The sequence below is a fragment of the Mastacembelus armatus genome, chromosome 17 (assembly GCF_900324485.2).
Source record: "Mastacembelus armatus chromosome 17, fMasArm1.2, whole genome shotgun sequence".
Classification (NCBI taxonomy): domain Eukaryota; kingdom Metazoa; phylum Chordata; class Actinopteri; order Synbranchiformes; family Mastacembelidae; genus Mastacembelus; species Mastacembelus armatus.
Window position 1 is genome coordinate 10,684,375 of NC_046649.1, and position 13,962 is coordinate 10,698,336.

At 41.9% G+C, this 13,962-nt stretch overlaps 2 protein-coding genes across 4 annotated transcripts; one reads left to right on the forward strand and one right to left on the reverse strand.

The window, feature by feature from the left end:
- The first annotated feature begins 324 nt into the window (after positions 1-324).
- LOC113133817 (ras-related protein Rab-11B) lies at positions 325-5,590 on the forward strand. The gene is made up of 5 exons (XM_026312739.2): positions 325-547; positions 2,658-2,853; positions 3,660-3,853; positions 4,215-4,295; positions 4,902-5,590. The coding sequence occupies exons 1-5, from the start codon at positions 508-510 to the stop codon at positions 5,045-5,047; spliced, it is 657 nt and encodes a 218-aa protein (XP_026168524.1). The 5' UTR covers positions 325-507; the 3' UTR covers positions 5,048-5,590.
- A 402-nt stretch (positions 5,591-5,992) lies between these two features.
- Positions 5,993-11,114, reverse strand: LOC113133816 (E3 ubiquitin-protein ligase MARCH2-like). 3 transcript variants are annotated; one of them, XM_026312737.2, is made up of 6 exons: positions 10,835-11,114; positions 9,628-9,748; positions 9,175-9,479; positions 8,885-9,080; positions 8,432-8,641; positions 5,993-7,340 (listed from the first exon to the last, which is right to left on the reverse strand). In XM_026312737.2, the coding sequence occupies exons 3-6, from the start codon at positions 9,357-9,359 to the stop codon at positions 7,185-7,187; spliced, it is 747 nt and encodes a 248-aa protein (XP_026168522.1). In that variant the 5' UTR covers positions 9,360-9,479; positions 9,628-9,748; positions 10,835-11,114; the 3' UTR covers positions 5,993-7,184. The 3 variants fall into 3 exon arrangements, with proteins under 3 accessions (XP_026168522.1, XP_026168523.1, XP_026168521.1); XM_026312738.2 differs by lacking the exon at positions 9,628-9,748 and having other exon boundaries at positions 9,175-9,464; XM_026312736.2 differs by lacking the exon at positions 9,628-9,748.
- Positions 11,115-13,962: the final 2,848 nt, after the last annotated feature.

Genomic DNA, 13,962 nt, shown 5'->3' on the forward strand with positions numbered 1-13,962 from the left:
ACATGGTGTCTTACATCAGTTCAGTGTGTTGAAATTAACAGCTGGTCTTTGTAACTGTGTGATGTAACACCCTTGCCTACTGCCCCTTCACAATTTTACATTTTAATTGTGACTGATCCTTCAGTAGTGATTGTATACAACATCAGACATTAAAGCTGCACATACATACACCTGATTTTAAATCATGTGAATAACATTTGAGAATAACATTTGTTTCTTTTCTTTTCATTCAGAATTAAATGCGTGACTGTGGACCACAGCTGAATGGTCTCTGCTGGCATGTCAGTAAAGAGCGCCCCCCTGAGGCAGGCATGTGAACTACAGGGACTCCTCCCCTCCCTCTGCAGAGTTGGGCGCTCTCCCTTTCTGCGGCCAGCTAGTCTTGCCACTGGCGCAGAGTCTCAGCACAAACCTTTACCTTATTTTTCTGGCACATACCGATAATTCACAGCCGTACTTTTCACACAACCTCTTCCGGAGCCGAGCGTTGGAGCGGCCTCGTCTAGAATGGGGAACCGAGACGATGAATACGATTTCTTGTTCAAAGGTAAAAAAAAAAGATGACTGCATTCCCCTTTACACAGCCTCACATCGACAAAGCTGTTCTTTATAAATGCCTATTAATCTCTCATTGTGTTAGTGTCGCTGAACAGATGTGTGCATTTTTCTAAGGAAACACACTAATGTTTTCCTCAGAAACTGCCCGGATGATAATTGGTTGGTGTTATTACCACATAATGCTGTCATTGTAACATTACAGCGCTTGCGGCTTTATTTATAGGTATAGATGCAACACCCTGTTCGTGCTCAGCCTTTTTTTTTTAAATTTCAACTTTGATCAGCTCGTAGGGAAAGACCGGTCGTTTCCTCAGTTATTGAAGTGCATTTAACGTTTTCTCCTCATTCCGCCTCATGTGGCTGATCAAAGGCCTCTGCTGATCAATAAGCTCCATCCTCACATCAGGATGGTACTGAAAGTGGAACTGCAGCAACTCGTAAACCCGTGTATTTTCGAGTCGTTATGACAAGCAGCAGGCCTGGTAGATGGTCAGTGAGGTTGAAGCGGTACCAGACTCAGGTCCGTGTTTATCTTGAGTGCTCAGTTGGATCCAGAAAGCCTTCCTTTGATGGTGATATCAGCTCCTGGGCCACATTAACATCCTGGGCCCGCATAAGCCAAAAGGCCATTTAGATGTAACAAAGTATCCTCTGTGGGATGAATAGGGCATCTGCCGGAGGCGAGGTCTCTCTCTCTCTCTCTCTCTCTTTCTCTGTTTGTCTCTGTCTCTCTCTCCGTCTCGCTCTCTCTGCCCGAGCCATCGTCAGTGTGCCCGGCCGAAACAGGAAGGGCAAGGCGGCCTGAAACTGTCGATTTGATGAAGCCTGTTATCAGCTTCCTGCAGCCCGGACCAGCACGATGTCGACGGGGACAAAGTTCGGCTCTTATTTCCTCTCGTCGAGGGCGAGAGAAAACAAAAAGGCTCCACCTCAGCTGCTGTGCTGTGAACACCAGGCGCCTCAGCCCGGTCCGACAATCAGTCATTTCTCTCCAATCACAGCTTAACACCAGGGCCCGTGGTGTCAGTAGATGTTCAGACAGCAGCTGCTGCTTCACTGTGACTTTGTAAACCAACGACGGATTTTGCAGCTGTTTCCTCACTGCAATCAAAGCATGTTTATAAATCAACTTAGGCAAAATTCCTATAGTTGTGTTTTTTTCTTCTTCTTGTAGTTACCTGTTGAATCTCTAGGGTTTTACATGAGGGTTGGTTTTAAATTTGTCACAAGGTTAAAGCCTCCCTTCATGAATTCTTTCAGGAAGGTTCCCACAGTTCATTTAGTGAATCTGACAATGTTTCCTCAGCTTCTTGATTTGTGACAGGTCAAGCTCAGGCCTTTATATTTAAGATACAATGTGGGACACAAAGCCCTCATTTATTCAGTGAAGCATCTTTAGCTCAGTGAAAGAAAAAACCTTCTTAAAACCATTACTCCATTATCTTTTCGATTTTTGTGGTTCTTCAGAGAACCACAAAAAGATTTTAAATCACCTCTTTATTTAGTGGATAATACTCTTGGCACTTCAAGGTATTTATTTGTGTTTAAATTAGTTGAACAGATGGTAGAAATGAAATAACCTTTTATGGTCTGGGGTGGATGGCTAGTGATGGACTGTGATGTTTTTTTTAGTTGGTCTACTCTCGTACTGTGTGTGAGACTCTTTCTACGGCGACACCCACAACAGCCTGAACAATTGAACCCAAACAATGGTTGTTAGTCTGGTTAATTATCAGTGAGGGCCCACAGGCAAAACCAAAAAGGGTCAGACATACCTTCATTATTGCGTTTGTTCGATTCAATGCACAGGAATGATCAAAGAGCTCATCATATATTTTGTTCAAATCTGATAAGCTATGCTGTGGCTACTTTATGCCACATCTTTGTTAGATTGTAAAGTCTTGTGTTGTTGATAAGTCGTGTTTTGTAACACAACTCCTATTTTACAGTAGAAATGTTTGTGTTTCATAGCCAATAAATCATTTCTCACACACACACACACACACACACACACACACACACACACACACACACACATATTACAGCATACAAACACACTCGTCTCATTTTTTTCTCTCCCTCTCCTCTTCTCTCCACAGTTGTGTTAATTGGAGACTCGGGCGTAGGGAAGAGCAACTTGCTCTCCCGATTCACACGAAATGAATTTAACCTAGAGAGCAAGAGCACCATCGGGGTGGAGTTCGCCACGCGCAGCATTCAAGTGGATGGCAAGACGATAAAGGCTCAGATCTGGGATACAGCAGGACAGGAGCGCTACAGAGCCATCACCTCAGCGTGAGTCCTGCGTGACACTCAATACCCCTCAGTGGGGTGAAATAATTCAGCGGTGCAGTCACAATTGACACTCTAACCTTCAGACCAGGTCTTCTAAAAAAGAGACCAATTGTTGGGTTTGTTCTGCAGCAGTTAAAAAAGTGCACAGCACCTTTGGTCAATAAATAGCAGGGACTTAAGCTAGTCATTCAAATATTATTCAACACTGATCCCACACAACCTATTTAACACCTTTTATACATAAATCCATATAAACTGCAAATGTGAAATCTAAGTATGTGCATAGGTTTCAGAAAGGAGATTCGCTTTAAGTTTTCTAATCATACGTAAATTTAAATTTAAAGAACGAATAAAAATAGTTGCTAAAAACCTTTATCAAAAAACCAGTTTACAGCAGCTGTCATACCACATGTTTTAAAAATCTAGTTTTTTTCCGGCCACTTAACAAGAACTGAGAAGTGGTTAGAAAGTGCTTAGAAATTTGAATATTTCATGACAAGTGAGCAAACTCCATCTGGTGATCAGTGTCGCATGATATGATAAAAAGCTCCTGAACAGCTGCTAAATGGATCTTGTGGTGAGCCCCATTTCAATGTAAACCTCTCATGATACCTCTGTCAATGAGAATAGCCTGAGTACGACATCAAAAATGTAATTGTTCCCACAATATATGACACCATGTGAATTGTTCTACCTGCTGTTTTTCAGGATTATTGGAAAAGTGATGCAGAAAAAATGATCTGCAGACACGCTGAAGCAGAGCTGTTTGAATCATAGCTGTTCACGTGTCTTTGGTCGTGTTGCAGATACTACAGAGGGGCAGTGGGGGCACTCTTAGTCTACGACATAGCCAAACACCTGACCTATGAGAACGTGGAGCGCTGGCTGAAAGAGCTGAGGGACCACGCTGACAACAACATCGTCATCATGCTGGTTGGCAACAAGAGCGACCTGCGCCACCTCAGGGCCGTGCCCACAGATGAGGCTCGGGCCTTCGCAGGTACAGGAAATTACAGAGACTAAAGGGCTAAATACTGGACAAGATGGATGGACTTGATAGATTCTATATTTTCTTTTCATTTGCATTTATCCTTAGTGTGTATTTTTACAGGTATTTGATGTGTTTATGTGTTACACCTCATCAAACCTGTTGACATTTCAGGAACCAGTCAAACTGTTGCCTTATCAATGCTTCTCAATACTGTTTCATATATTATTACCAAATATCATAGATACCTTCACTGCAAAGGTCAGAAAAAAATGAGTACATAAATATAACATATACATACATAATATTTGGTTATTCTCTGCTTTTTCTCATTGTCGACTTTTAGTAAGTTTTTATTGCCTTTATTTCACAGAGAAGAACAATCTGTCATTTATAGAAACTTCAGCCTTGGACTCAACAAATGTTGAAGAAGCCTTCAAGAATATCCTTACAGGTATGTTTGTGATCAGAGTTGGAGTGTCAGCTACACTGCAGTTGAGTAATGAGAAGTGAAAGCACATGTTAAAATGTCAACTTACCTTCTCAAACACCAGTAATTCCCAAACACTGATAATAACAGAGCAGCACTGTGTAAATTCCAATGTTGCTGAAGGTTTTACCGTACAAAGCGCTAAACTTAGTGTGACATGAGAAACATGGGAATTGAAAGCAGAATCTTTAATCTTTAAATCTGTTCAAACAGAAGCTGCCTATAATGAAGATGAGCAGGTATTTGTAGCTATAGCTGTAAGTTTCTGTAACTGAACTCTGGAGCTTGGCTTGTGTAGTCTATTAGTGTGCAAAGTTATTTTTATTTACCTTTGGATCTGTCTTTTCTATACCTCTGCTTTTCGCCATCATTGTTGGGGAGTATTTAAATGTTTATACACAGGACATACTGTGTGGTTGCTACTGTAGGTTGTTTCAGTTTTAGGTACCTAATGGTGGCTAGAAAGATAATCTTGTAAGGTAATGTTTGCTGATCCACAAACAGTGAAGGAATTTAGGGGATAAATAGCTCATCTGCTTTTTGTTGTGTGTCTGATTTTTTCAAAAACAGAAATCTACCGCATAGTCTCTCAGAAACAGATTGCTGAGCGGTCTGCCCATGACGAGTCCCCAGGAAACAACGTGGTGGACATCAGCGTGCCACCGACCATGGACGGCCAGAGGGGGAGCAAACTGCAGTGCTGTCAGAACCTGTAACCCATGGCAACCGTCCCTCCTCACCTGGGTCGATTATTAATTGAAATCTGCAGTGTTGGTATGTTTCCATCTGCCCAAAGTGCAATATTTTCTGAAGCTGCACTTTTTAGATCAGTGGAGTCAGTTCCGTTGTGCCACAGTGATCAATCCCCAAAAGAATAGATTTCAAATTGTAATCGTACCCAGGTAGTCTGCTACATTCTAGTGCAAAAACAGGACTGATGGTACTGCATAAGTAGCTACCACATTTGCCCATGATCGTGTAGCAGAATAGTCTTGCCTGAGACCTTGTAAGCCTAGATATCTCCCTGGTAGATGGTTAATGCCACGTGTTGGAGGCCTCAGTCTAATCCTGCCTGTTTCAGTCGTACCAGCAGTCCTGTTTTTGGGCTTCCCTTCTCCTCCTTCAGTCATCATCTCAAAAGTGGTTGTGACGCTGCTGATGCTTATTTCATTTTGTGTAAAATATATTTTGTTTGTTTTGATAGCTTGTCTGCTCACATACATTATATTAATGCCATGAAATTAAATTTTACAATATTACGTTTCAGTGTCCTGTTTTCACAACACATGACAAAATACTGTATCTACACAGTGACATTACCACTGGGTTTAAACATACATTTATATATTACATTGTGAGATGGTCTATGCCCATTCATAACCAGCATTTAACCAGTTTTATTTACTTTAACTACAGCTAGTTTTGTCCAGTATCTCCCTCCAAAAGGAAAAATTTAATCTGTGGGGCATTGAAATGATTAACTGGGTAGTAAACACGACAAGTTTTGCTATTGCTATCTGTGTTCATTTTTGGGAGGTTAATCTCTATCTTTGTTGCAGTATATATAGTAATACTGTAAATTACTTCATTATAATCAATACACTTCCAAAGACTAAAACATAAATAGCTAACACCACTAGACAAGTAACACTGCACAGAGCCCAGGAGTCCCATGTGTTTTATTGCACAATAACCCAACTTTTCAGGGGATGCAGCAGGAAGACTACAATAACACAAAATACTTGTTTAGCATATGCTGCACACATTGATTGACATCTCAAAACACAATTCTTGTTTGCATTTTACCGAGTCTTTATCGGTCTGCTCTGATATATTTCTGTGTTTTATATAGGACAAAAGTCTGCAACCTCACTATTCAGAACAGTTTTTTCTTCTATTTCTAATTGCATTTCTTTGTGATGTAGTACATAACCACTGGTCATTTCTAGCCAGCTCAGTTAATGAATGGTGCATTTACAAGTGGAGCTGGGCTGTTTGCTAATGCACTCTTATGACACCAGTAGAAATATCATCCAATTAGAATGTAAACACTTTCCAAACGCTGCCAATACCATGTTTTTTATACATTACTGCACTGTTTACAGGATGCATTTAATGTTATCCCCTATACGACAGTCTTCATCGACCCTGTGACAAGCGTGATGTATACGTGACACCTTGGCTGCTCTCTACACAGGAAAATTACTTGGGTTTCACTGTTTAGACAGCAATAATAAAGCTTTACCTGGAAACTTTAAAAGGGTTCTGATTATAGACTAAAACACTGGCATGAGCGGCTGATGCCCTCTACTTGTCAAGAAAGAATATTCACAAAGACTTTGTCAATCATCTTTTTAGATATCTTCCGCTGGGCTATTGGCTGCCCATTGTTCAAAAACAGCTAAATATATTGTGAAGGGGATTGGGGGAATTATAGGTACTGTGAATATGTCTCATATTATACTGTAGTATCATGCTGAGTCAGTTATATCCTGCTACATTAGCTTGTGTCTTAGTATTTCATAAGATTGTGTCACGGATATACTCAGACTGGTTAGTCCACTGTCCTTGCGTCGTTCACATCCCAGCACTGGCTGTCCAGTGACAACTCTGTGTTTCAACATCAACTATGACTCCGGAATGAGTTCTTCCCAAAACCACTTTTGTGGTTAGTCAATACCTTGGTAGTTTTACATCAAGTGCTTCAATAAAAGAACAGAAGGAGAAAGCAGCTCTCCCCTCTCAGAATGGTCCATACGAAGTGCAAATGTTTATTAATATGATTAATTTTTGTTTTTAGAGAGCGCTTCAGTGGGCGTCGTTTTAAATATCCCTCCTGCCACTGCTCCGCGCTCATACGATGGTCTCGTCAGTCATTTTCTTGGTTGACTTGGTCGGCACCGAACGTTGGGTGGTGTGTGCTCCTTTCATGTCAGGCATCAGCAGGCGCACTTTCTGATTGGTCCTCCTCCACTCCGAGTACAACTGACAGTGATACCGAAATGACACCTGAGATTGAATAGAAGAGGAGAGGAGAAGGGGCAAACCAGGAGGTGACAAGGGAAGAAAAGACAGACATCAATAAAACTGACACCAAGATATTTGAGATAGAGCAGTATGGATGTAGGACAGGAATTATATACTTAAGCTGCAACTGCTGTACAAAAGGTGCTGACAAGGCTAATCTTTTCCAATTTGTCACTTTAATGGTTATTAATTATGCTTAATATTTCAGTGATTGGCTTTCTGAAGAAGGTTTTGGAGTCCCAATACATCCTATTTTTGAAGAACACGACACAGCTAAGTCCAGATAAGGAAAAGTGCAGAGTAAGAGTCGCTCAATCTTACTATTCCCAGGTATGTACAGTACTTGCATGCACTTTCTGACTAACTTTTAAATAAATGAATCTATGCACCAGAGACTATAAAGTTGACCCTACCCTCACTTCTCTCCACCTTTTCCTTTTCATTTTAGGTGATGGTTATCTGTCTATCTATTATTTATACCTGCTTATTCCTATTTAGCCTATCTCAGCTCTCTCTGGGTGAAAGGCAGGGGTACACCCTGGACAGGTCACCAGTCCATCACAGGGCCACATAGAGACAAACAACCTCACACACTCACACTCACTCCTATGGGCAATTTAGAGTCACCAATCAACCTGACATACATGTTTTTGGACTGTGGGAGGAAACCAGAGTACCTGGAGAAAACCCACACAAGCACAGGGAGAACATGCAAACTCCACGAAGACACAGGCCCCTGCTGGGTTTCAAACCAGGAACCTTCTTGCTGTGAGGCAATGCTAACCACCAAGGCACTGTGCTGCCCTGGTCAAGGTTATGTTGGGACCAAAAACAGTATAATAATTACTACAATAATCAAGGCAGAATAGAAGTCTGTAAGATTGATTATATTTGAACTGAGTGTAGGCCAGCCTATGACATGTTGAAAAAAACATTAAAGCACAAAACACTAGATACAATTTGTGGGTGTGAAAATGTCTTAAAGAAAAACATTTATTCTCTGCCAGCAACTTAACGAAAGTGTTTCTGTTTTTCTGAGTTACAGGGAAATAACTTAATGATGCATTAGTTACCAGTGTCCACAGGATGTAGATGGTGAAGAGGGCGATGGTGAGGGCGATGAGGCCAACAGCCTCAAGCCTGCTCTTCAGTTGCAGGTGGTCCTGGGCTCCCCTCAGACACAGCCAGCCGGAGATGGCTGCCAGGGGTGTGATGAGAAGGAAGCAGGCCATGTCACACAGCAGCGTGCGTTTCTCACTACGAGGGCCTGGGTCCTTCAGCCACTGAGCATGAAAAGTGAAGCATCTTAGTTTGCATTTACAACAAAATTCTGCCAAGTAAAAGGGCATTAAAAGGATATGAGTTGCCTGCATAACTAACTCACTTAGAAAACAGACCTGAAATATCAGCATTAGGTCAAAGAGAGAATAGTCTTGCTTCAAACAAATTTGTATTACTCATTTCTATCGCTTTTTGTACAAACAAAGAAGACAGGAAACACATCCTCTCAGGAAAAGCTCTCTGACCTGCGTAAGTGGCTGTGGTCGCCGCTCAATGGTGAACTCTGTGTGACAGAGTTCACAGTAGCTGGTGTTGGAGGAGGAGAGCCACTTCTCCAAGCAGCTCTTGTGCACTTTACCCAATGTACCGGTGCAGTCGCAGGGTGAGAGCAGTGTCTCCCCTCCAGCCCCCTCATGGCAAATACGACACATGCCCACATCACTGTGCAGAAAAAACAGTAAAGCAGTGAAGATAATAATGTGGTGATTAACCCAAGTACAGTGTAATTACTGTATATCCACTAGGGTCTGCTTACCTCTGCAAGCTCACTGCTTTGACAACAGTGGAGAGTGGGCGGCCATCTTTAGCTGTAACCTTGGCAATGTACTGGGCCTGTGCGGTAGAGTCAGACTCCTCCGAATCTTTGGAGGCATCAGATTCTGCGTTCCCAGAGTAATCACAAAGGGAGCCGGGTAGGTGGCAGCACCCTGACGAAGACATGGCTCATCTGAGGGTGACAGTGACGACGACGATGATGGTGGAGGCGATTTCAAGGGAAGCTCTGGCCTAAAACCTGATGTCCTACTCCTCTCCGCCTCTGTCCACCTACGGAGCAAATGCCTGGTGGAAAATGAAAAGGTAATGGACTCTCATAAGATTCTTCTAAGTGTCAGTGATGCCATGTTATCAAAAGGAGAAGGTGACTACTAAGTAATCTCCAGCTCCAGGTCTCACAAAACCTTGAAATAAACAGACAAGGACAGACAACCTTCAAAAAATGTCCTGGCACTCGGCACAAACTGCTTCAAATTCCCTGTTCACCAAGTCAGTCCAGTACACGGGTTTATAATGAGGCTTCCATCCATCCATCTTCTATACCTGCTAACTCACTTAGAAAACAGACCTGAAATATCAGCATTAGGTCAAAGAGAGAATAGTCTTGCTTCAAACAAATTTGTATTACTCATTTCTATCGCTTTTTGTACAAACAAAGAAGACAGGAAACACATCCTCTCAGGAAAAGCTCTCTGACCTGCGTAAGTGGCTGTGGTCGCCGCTCACCAAGTCCTATTTAGGGACACAGGGATCTGCTGGAGCCTATCCCAGCTCTCTTTGGGTGAAAGGCAGGGGTCCACCCTGGACAGGTCACCAGTCCATCACAGGGCCACATAGAGACAAACAACCTCACACACTCACACTCACTCCTATGGGCAATTTAGAGTCACCAATCAACCTGACATACATGTTTTTGGACTGTGGGAGGAAACCAGAGTACCTGGAGAAAACCCACACAAGCACAGGGAGAACATGCAAACTCCACACAGGAAGGCCCCTGATGGGTTTCAAACCAGGAACCTTTTTACTGTGAGTCAACAGTGGCTCCAGCTAATCCCTGTGGCCCTAAATAGGAATAAGCAAGTACAGATGATGGATGGATGTTTCAGTAAATAAAGGAAGTACAATCCAATTTATTGCTGTGTGGATTAAAATATGTAGTTTTGGGTAGATCTGGAGGGTTCAGGTGGTCTGGTTAGGAACAAACTACCTCTAGCAGTCTGATATACTGTAAAACCTCACAATAAAATGAAAGTTTGTAAAAACAGTAATGAGAACATATTCTTACATTCACATTCACTGCCCCGTGCTGTCAAATCAAATCAAAATAATCTGCAATCTGACGTATCATTAAAAATAATCAGGTACCACCAGTTTAGCAACACCATGACCGTCTGTCCGCAGACAAAACCTCGACCCGACGACTAACATTCACGTCTCACCGCTCACTGTGACCGATATGTCCATGACTGACACACTGTCGTTAACATGCAGCCGCCGACAAACGCTACATTTACGTCGATACAGCAAAACCACGCAAAGGAGCCGAGCGGCTGGTAACGAACGGCTCGTGTTGTTAGGTTGGTATATATGGTGTTTGTAAACATGGGGGAAACAGGCGTTGGCGTAAATGTACTCACCAGACGGCCTCTCTTTTCTCGCTTGGCCTTGGCCTTGGCCCTGCGTTAACTGGACAGACCTAGCTACAGACTATGACATTGACATCTACCCAGAAGCTGACCACACGACGGGCGACAGAAGACCACCACATGCGCTGTAACGTCTCCATGGCCGCTAGTTTGTCGCCCTCGGGTGATTTCGTCGGAAAAGGTGGAAAAAAGGGCGGCTTGTGTCTGCGGGGCCAGACGCAGCTAACTGGTTAGCAGCAGACAAACCTACCTCAGCTGTGCACTGGTCATGTGACACAGTGCTGCCTTCACGGTCACTGGTAATAACGGATTAACGACCGTATTATACACAAAACCCCTTTTCAAAATGTCAGATACGACTATAGTATACTGGTCGGAACAACGTGTGAGAGTGTGGAGATGAGTAAGCGAGGGATTCAAGTAAAAACATAGTGTATTATTATCCCGTTTGTCCAATTAATCATTTAATGAAGTAAACCTTGAAGTAAACCAAAACAAAGCCGTCAACAAAATGACAGATTATGTGCTAATGTGTATACAATCCTAACATTTGCATAATCCTAACATTTCCATAGTCCTAACATTTTCATCTCTACTAACACAGCGCAGTTATAACAGTGTACTACAGCAGATTACTAGGGGGTATGAATGCAGCGCACAACAAAACAGTTCCCTCTTACGTTGTGTGATATCGGTTTGCAAATCGTTTCTGTTTCACATTACTGTCAGTATCGCTTTGATTTTGACAAGGAAACGGCAACTACCCTCCAGCTAGGAAAAGCTATAGTGAGGCAAACAGCTAGGTGGCAGCATTTAGTCAGTCCTGTCAGCTTGGTGGGCAGGGGAAAGATCTTCTGAAGGTGGAGTCCATGGGTGCAAGACAAGAGACTCTAGGGTTCCTGGACAAATGTGATTCAATTTAAAATGTGCAGTCATTAAACACAATACAGTAGTGACAGTTTTAATATACTGAAGGTTTCTGCATGAATGGATTATGATAGTGAGCCCGTGGGCACCAAGAGATACACTGAAAGAGGCACTTAATAACTATAAACGATTATGTTTTGGATTCAAGTTGCATTTCTCCTTTTTTTTCCTTTTTTTTGTCTGTTTTTGGTTTTTTGTGTCTGTTTGTGGAGTCGTTGCTGTGTGATCATTTAGTCTGTTTTTGTGTTTTAACGTGTTTTAATGTGTTAGATTTGTGTGTTTCTGTAGTTGTATGGTTGATTTTTTTTAAAAAGAAAACTTCATAGTCGGGTCAAACAGATGCTCTGGCCCAGGGTTCTGAACCTCTGGGCCCCTTAGGTGCTGTTAAGTAATTTATCTATGGGTTTTCGTGGTTTCAATCTTACCGCTTTGGCTTCATTTATATGAAGATAGTTGATGTCTTCTGGTTTAGGACACAGCAGCAGTAGAAAGTGACACTATATTTACTCAAGTACTGCATCTAAGTACAATTTTGAGGTACTTATATTTGACCTTTTTCCGTTTAGGCTATCTTGCAATTCCACATTTATGTGACAGCTTCACTTTGTAGTTACTTTGTAGTTTAAAACTGCCATACCTTTCCTGCTCTCATTCATGGCCTGATGTTGATGTGTTTGAGGGTCATGTGAGATGATGGTTTGTGCATGGCCTTGTATTTATTATGCATTAGTACCAATGACATTGGAAAATGTCTTTTTGTTTAATCCAGTAATGTTTCAGAAACTTAACGTGCTTATTAATGTAATCATGATCAAGTCCTGTAATGAAGTAAGCACTAAATATTTTGACCTAAACTGTGATAATCTAACTAAGTAGTGTTTGTGCCTAAACCTAATGAGTCTGTGATAGTTCAGTAGCTACATGATTGTTTCAGTCCTGGTATGCTGAGTATGGCACTGCACACTTCTTTAGCTCATATTCAAAGGCAGGGACAAACAACATGTATTGCTGTTTAGGTTGCAGGTCTGCAGGGCATGCATCTAGCTTGTTCCAGGGTCAAACTTCTAATTTATTGTTGTTTTTTTATTCATTATGTTTTTTTTGTTTTTTTTGTTTTTTTTATATATATTTTTGATATTAATTCTCATATAGAGGTGTGACTGCACATTGGTTAGTACTGTTGCCCCTCAGCAGGATGTTTCCGGGTTTGAACCAAGGCCTTCCCCTCCCACCTCATTGGTGGTCCCAAGCCTGGTGAAAAAGATGGAGCTAGCAGTACCTGGTTTTTAGAAAAATGATGAACGTTCCTTCTGTGAATGATTGTATTGAAGGCTTAGGCAGGAATTTATATATTGTGGCGGAGATTTATTGTGAAGAGGCCTATGTGAAATCCTGGTGCCATTTTCATACAGTGAACACTGTTGCCCAAAGGTCTTTTGAACCCTACTCCCTAAACTACCCATACACTAAAATACAAATACACTACTTTAAGCCAACTTCAGATCCTACCACACCAGTAGAGTTCCAGCCTGTTTACTTTCTCTTTTTGACCTCCTGCCTATTCCTTGGGTTTTGACTTTTGCCTGTCACCTAGTGCTCCTGTGCCTGCCTGCCAACCGACCTACTTGTAACCCTCTGTCATGTTAATTATTGAAGTTACTTCACTGCAATGACCTACTTGCAAGTCTGCATTTGTGTCCTCCCTGCCCTGCCTGTGGTGACTTAGATCAATAACTTTATTATGATTAGCTGTTTTTATCATCAGTCAGTCACAGAAAAACTTAGTGACATGTAAACCTAAAAGATCAAACATCTGAAAAGTCCACTTGACCGCTCAGTCAATGCAATGCTCAGACAGAGCTCTGTTTCATGAAGCCCAGCTTCATGTTTTTTTCCCTCAATTTTGTATCAATAAATAAATAAATAAATCAAGTCTAATTATGCATTATGTAAAAACACACAATCACTACCAGCCCATGTTATTTTTATATTTCACCCCATCATGAATTCTAAAATGACCTTTTGGGTAACCTGAAATAGTAACCCCTGAATGTAATTTTTAACCATTAGTTAAACAGTATCTATTTTTGTCATGCATCACCCCACTTTACCTGACCCCCCTATCGCTACCTTTGCATTCCCTTTGAACCCAAACACTGATAAGGAAGGGATCCACTCGTGGTGAGTGTGAT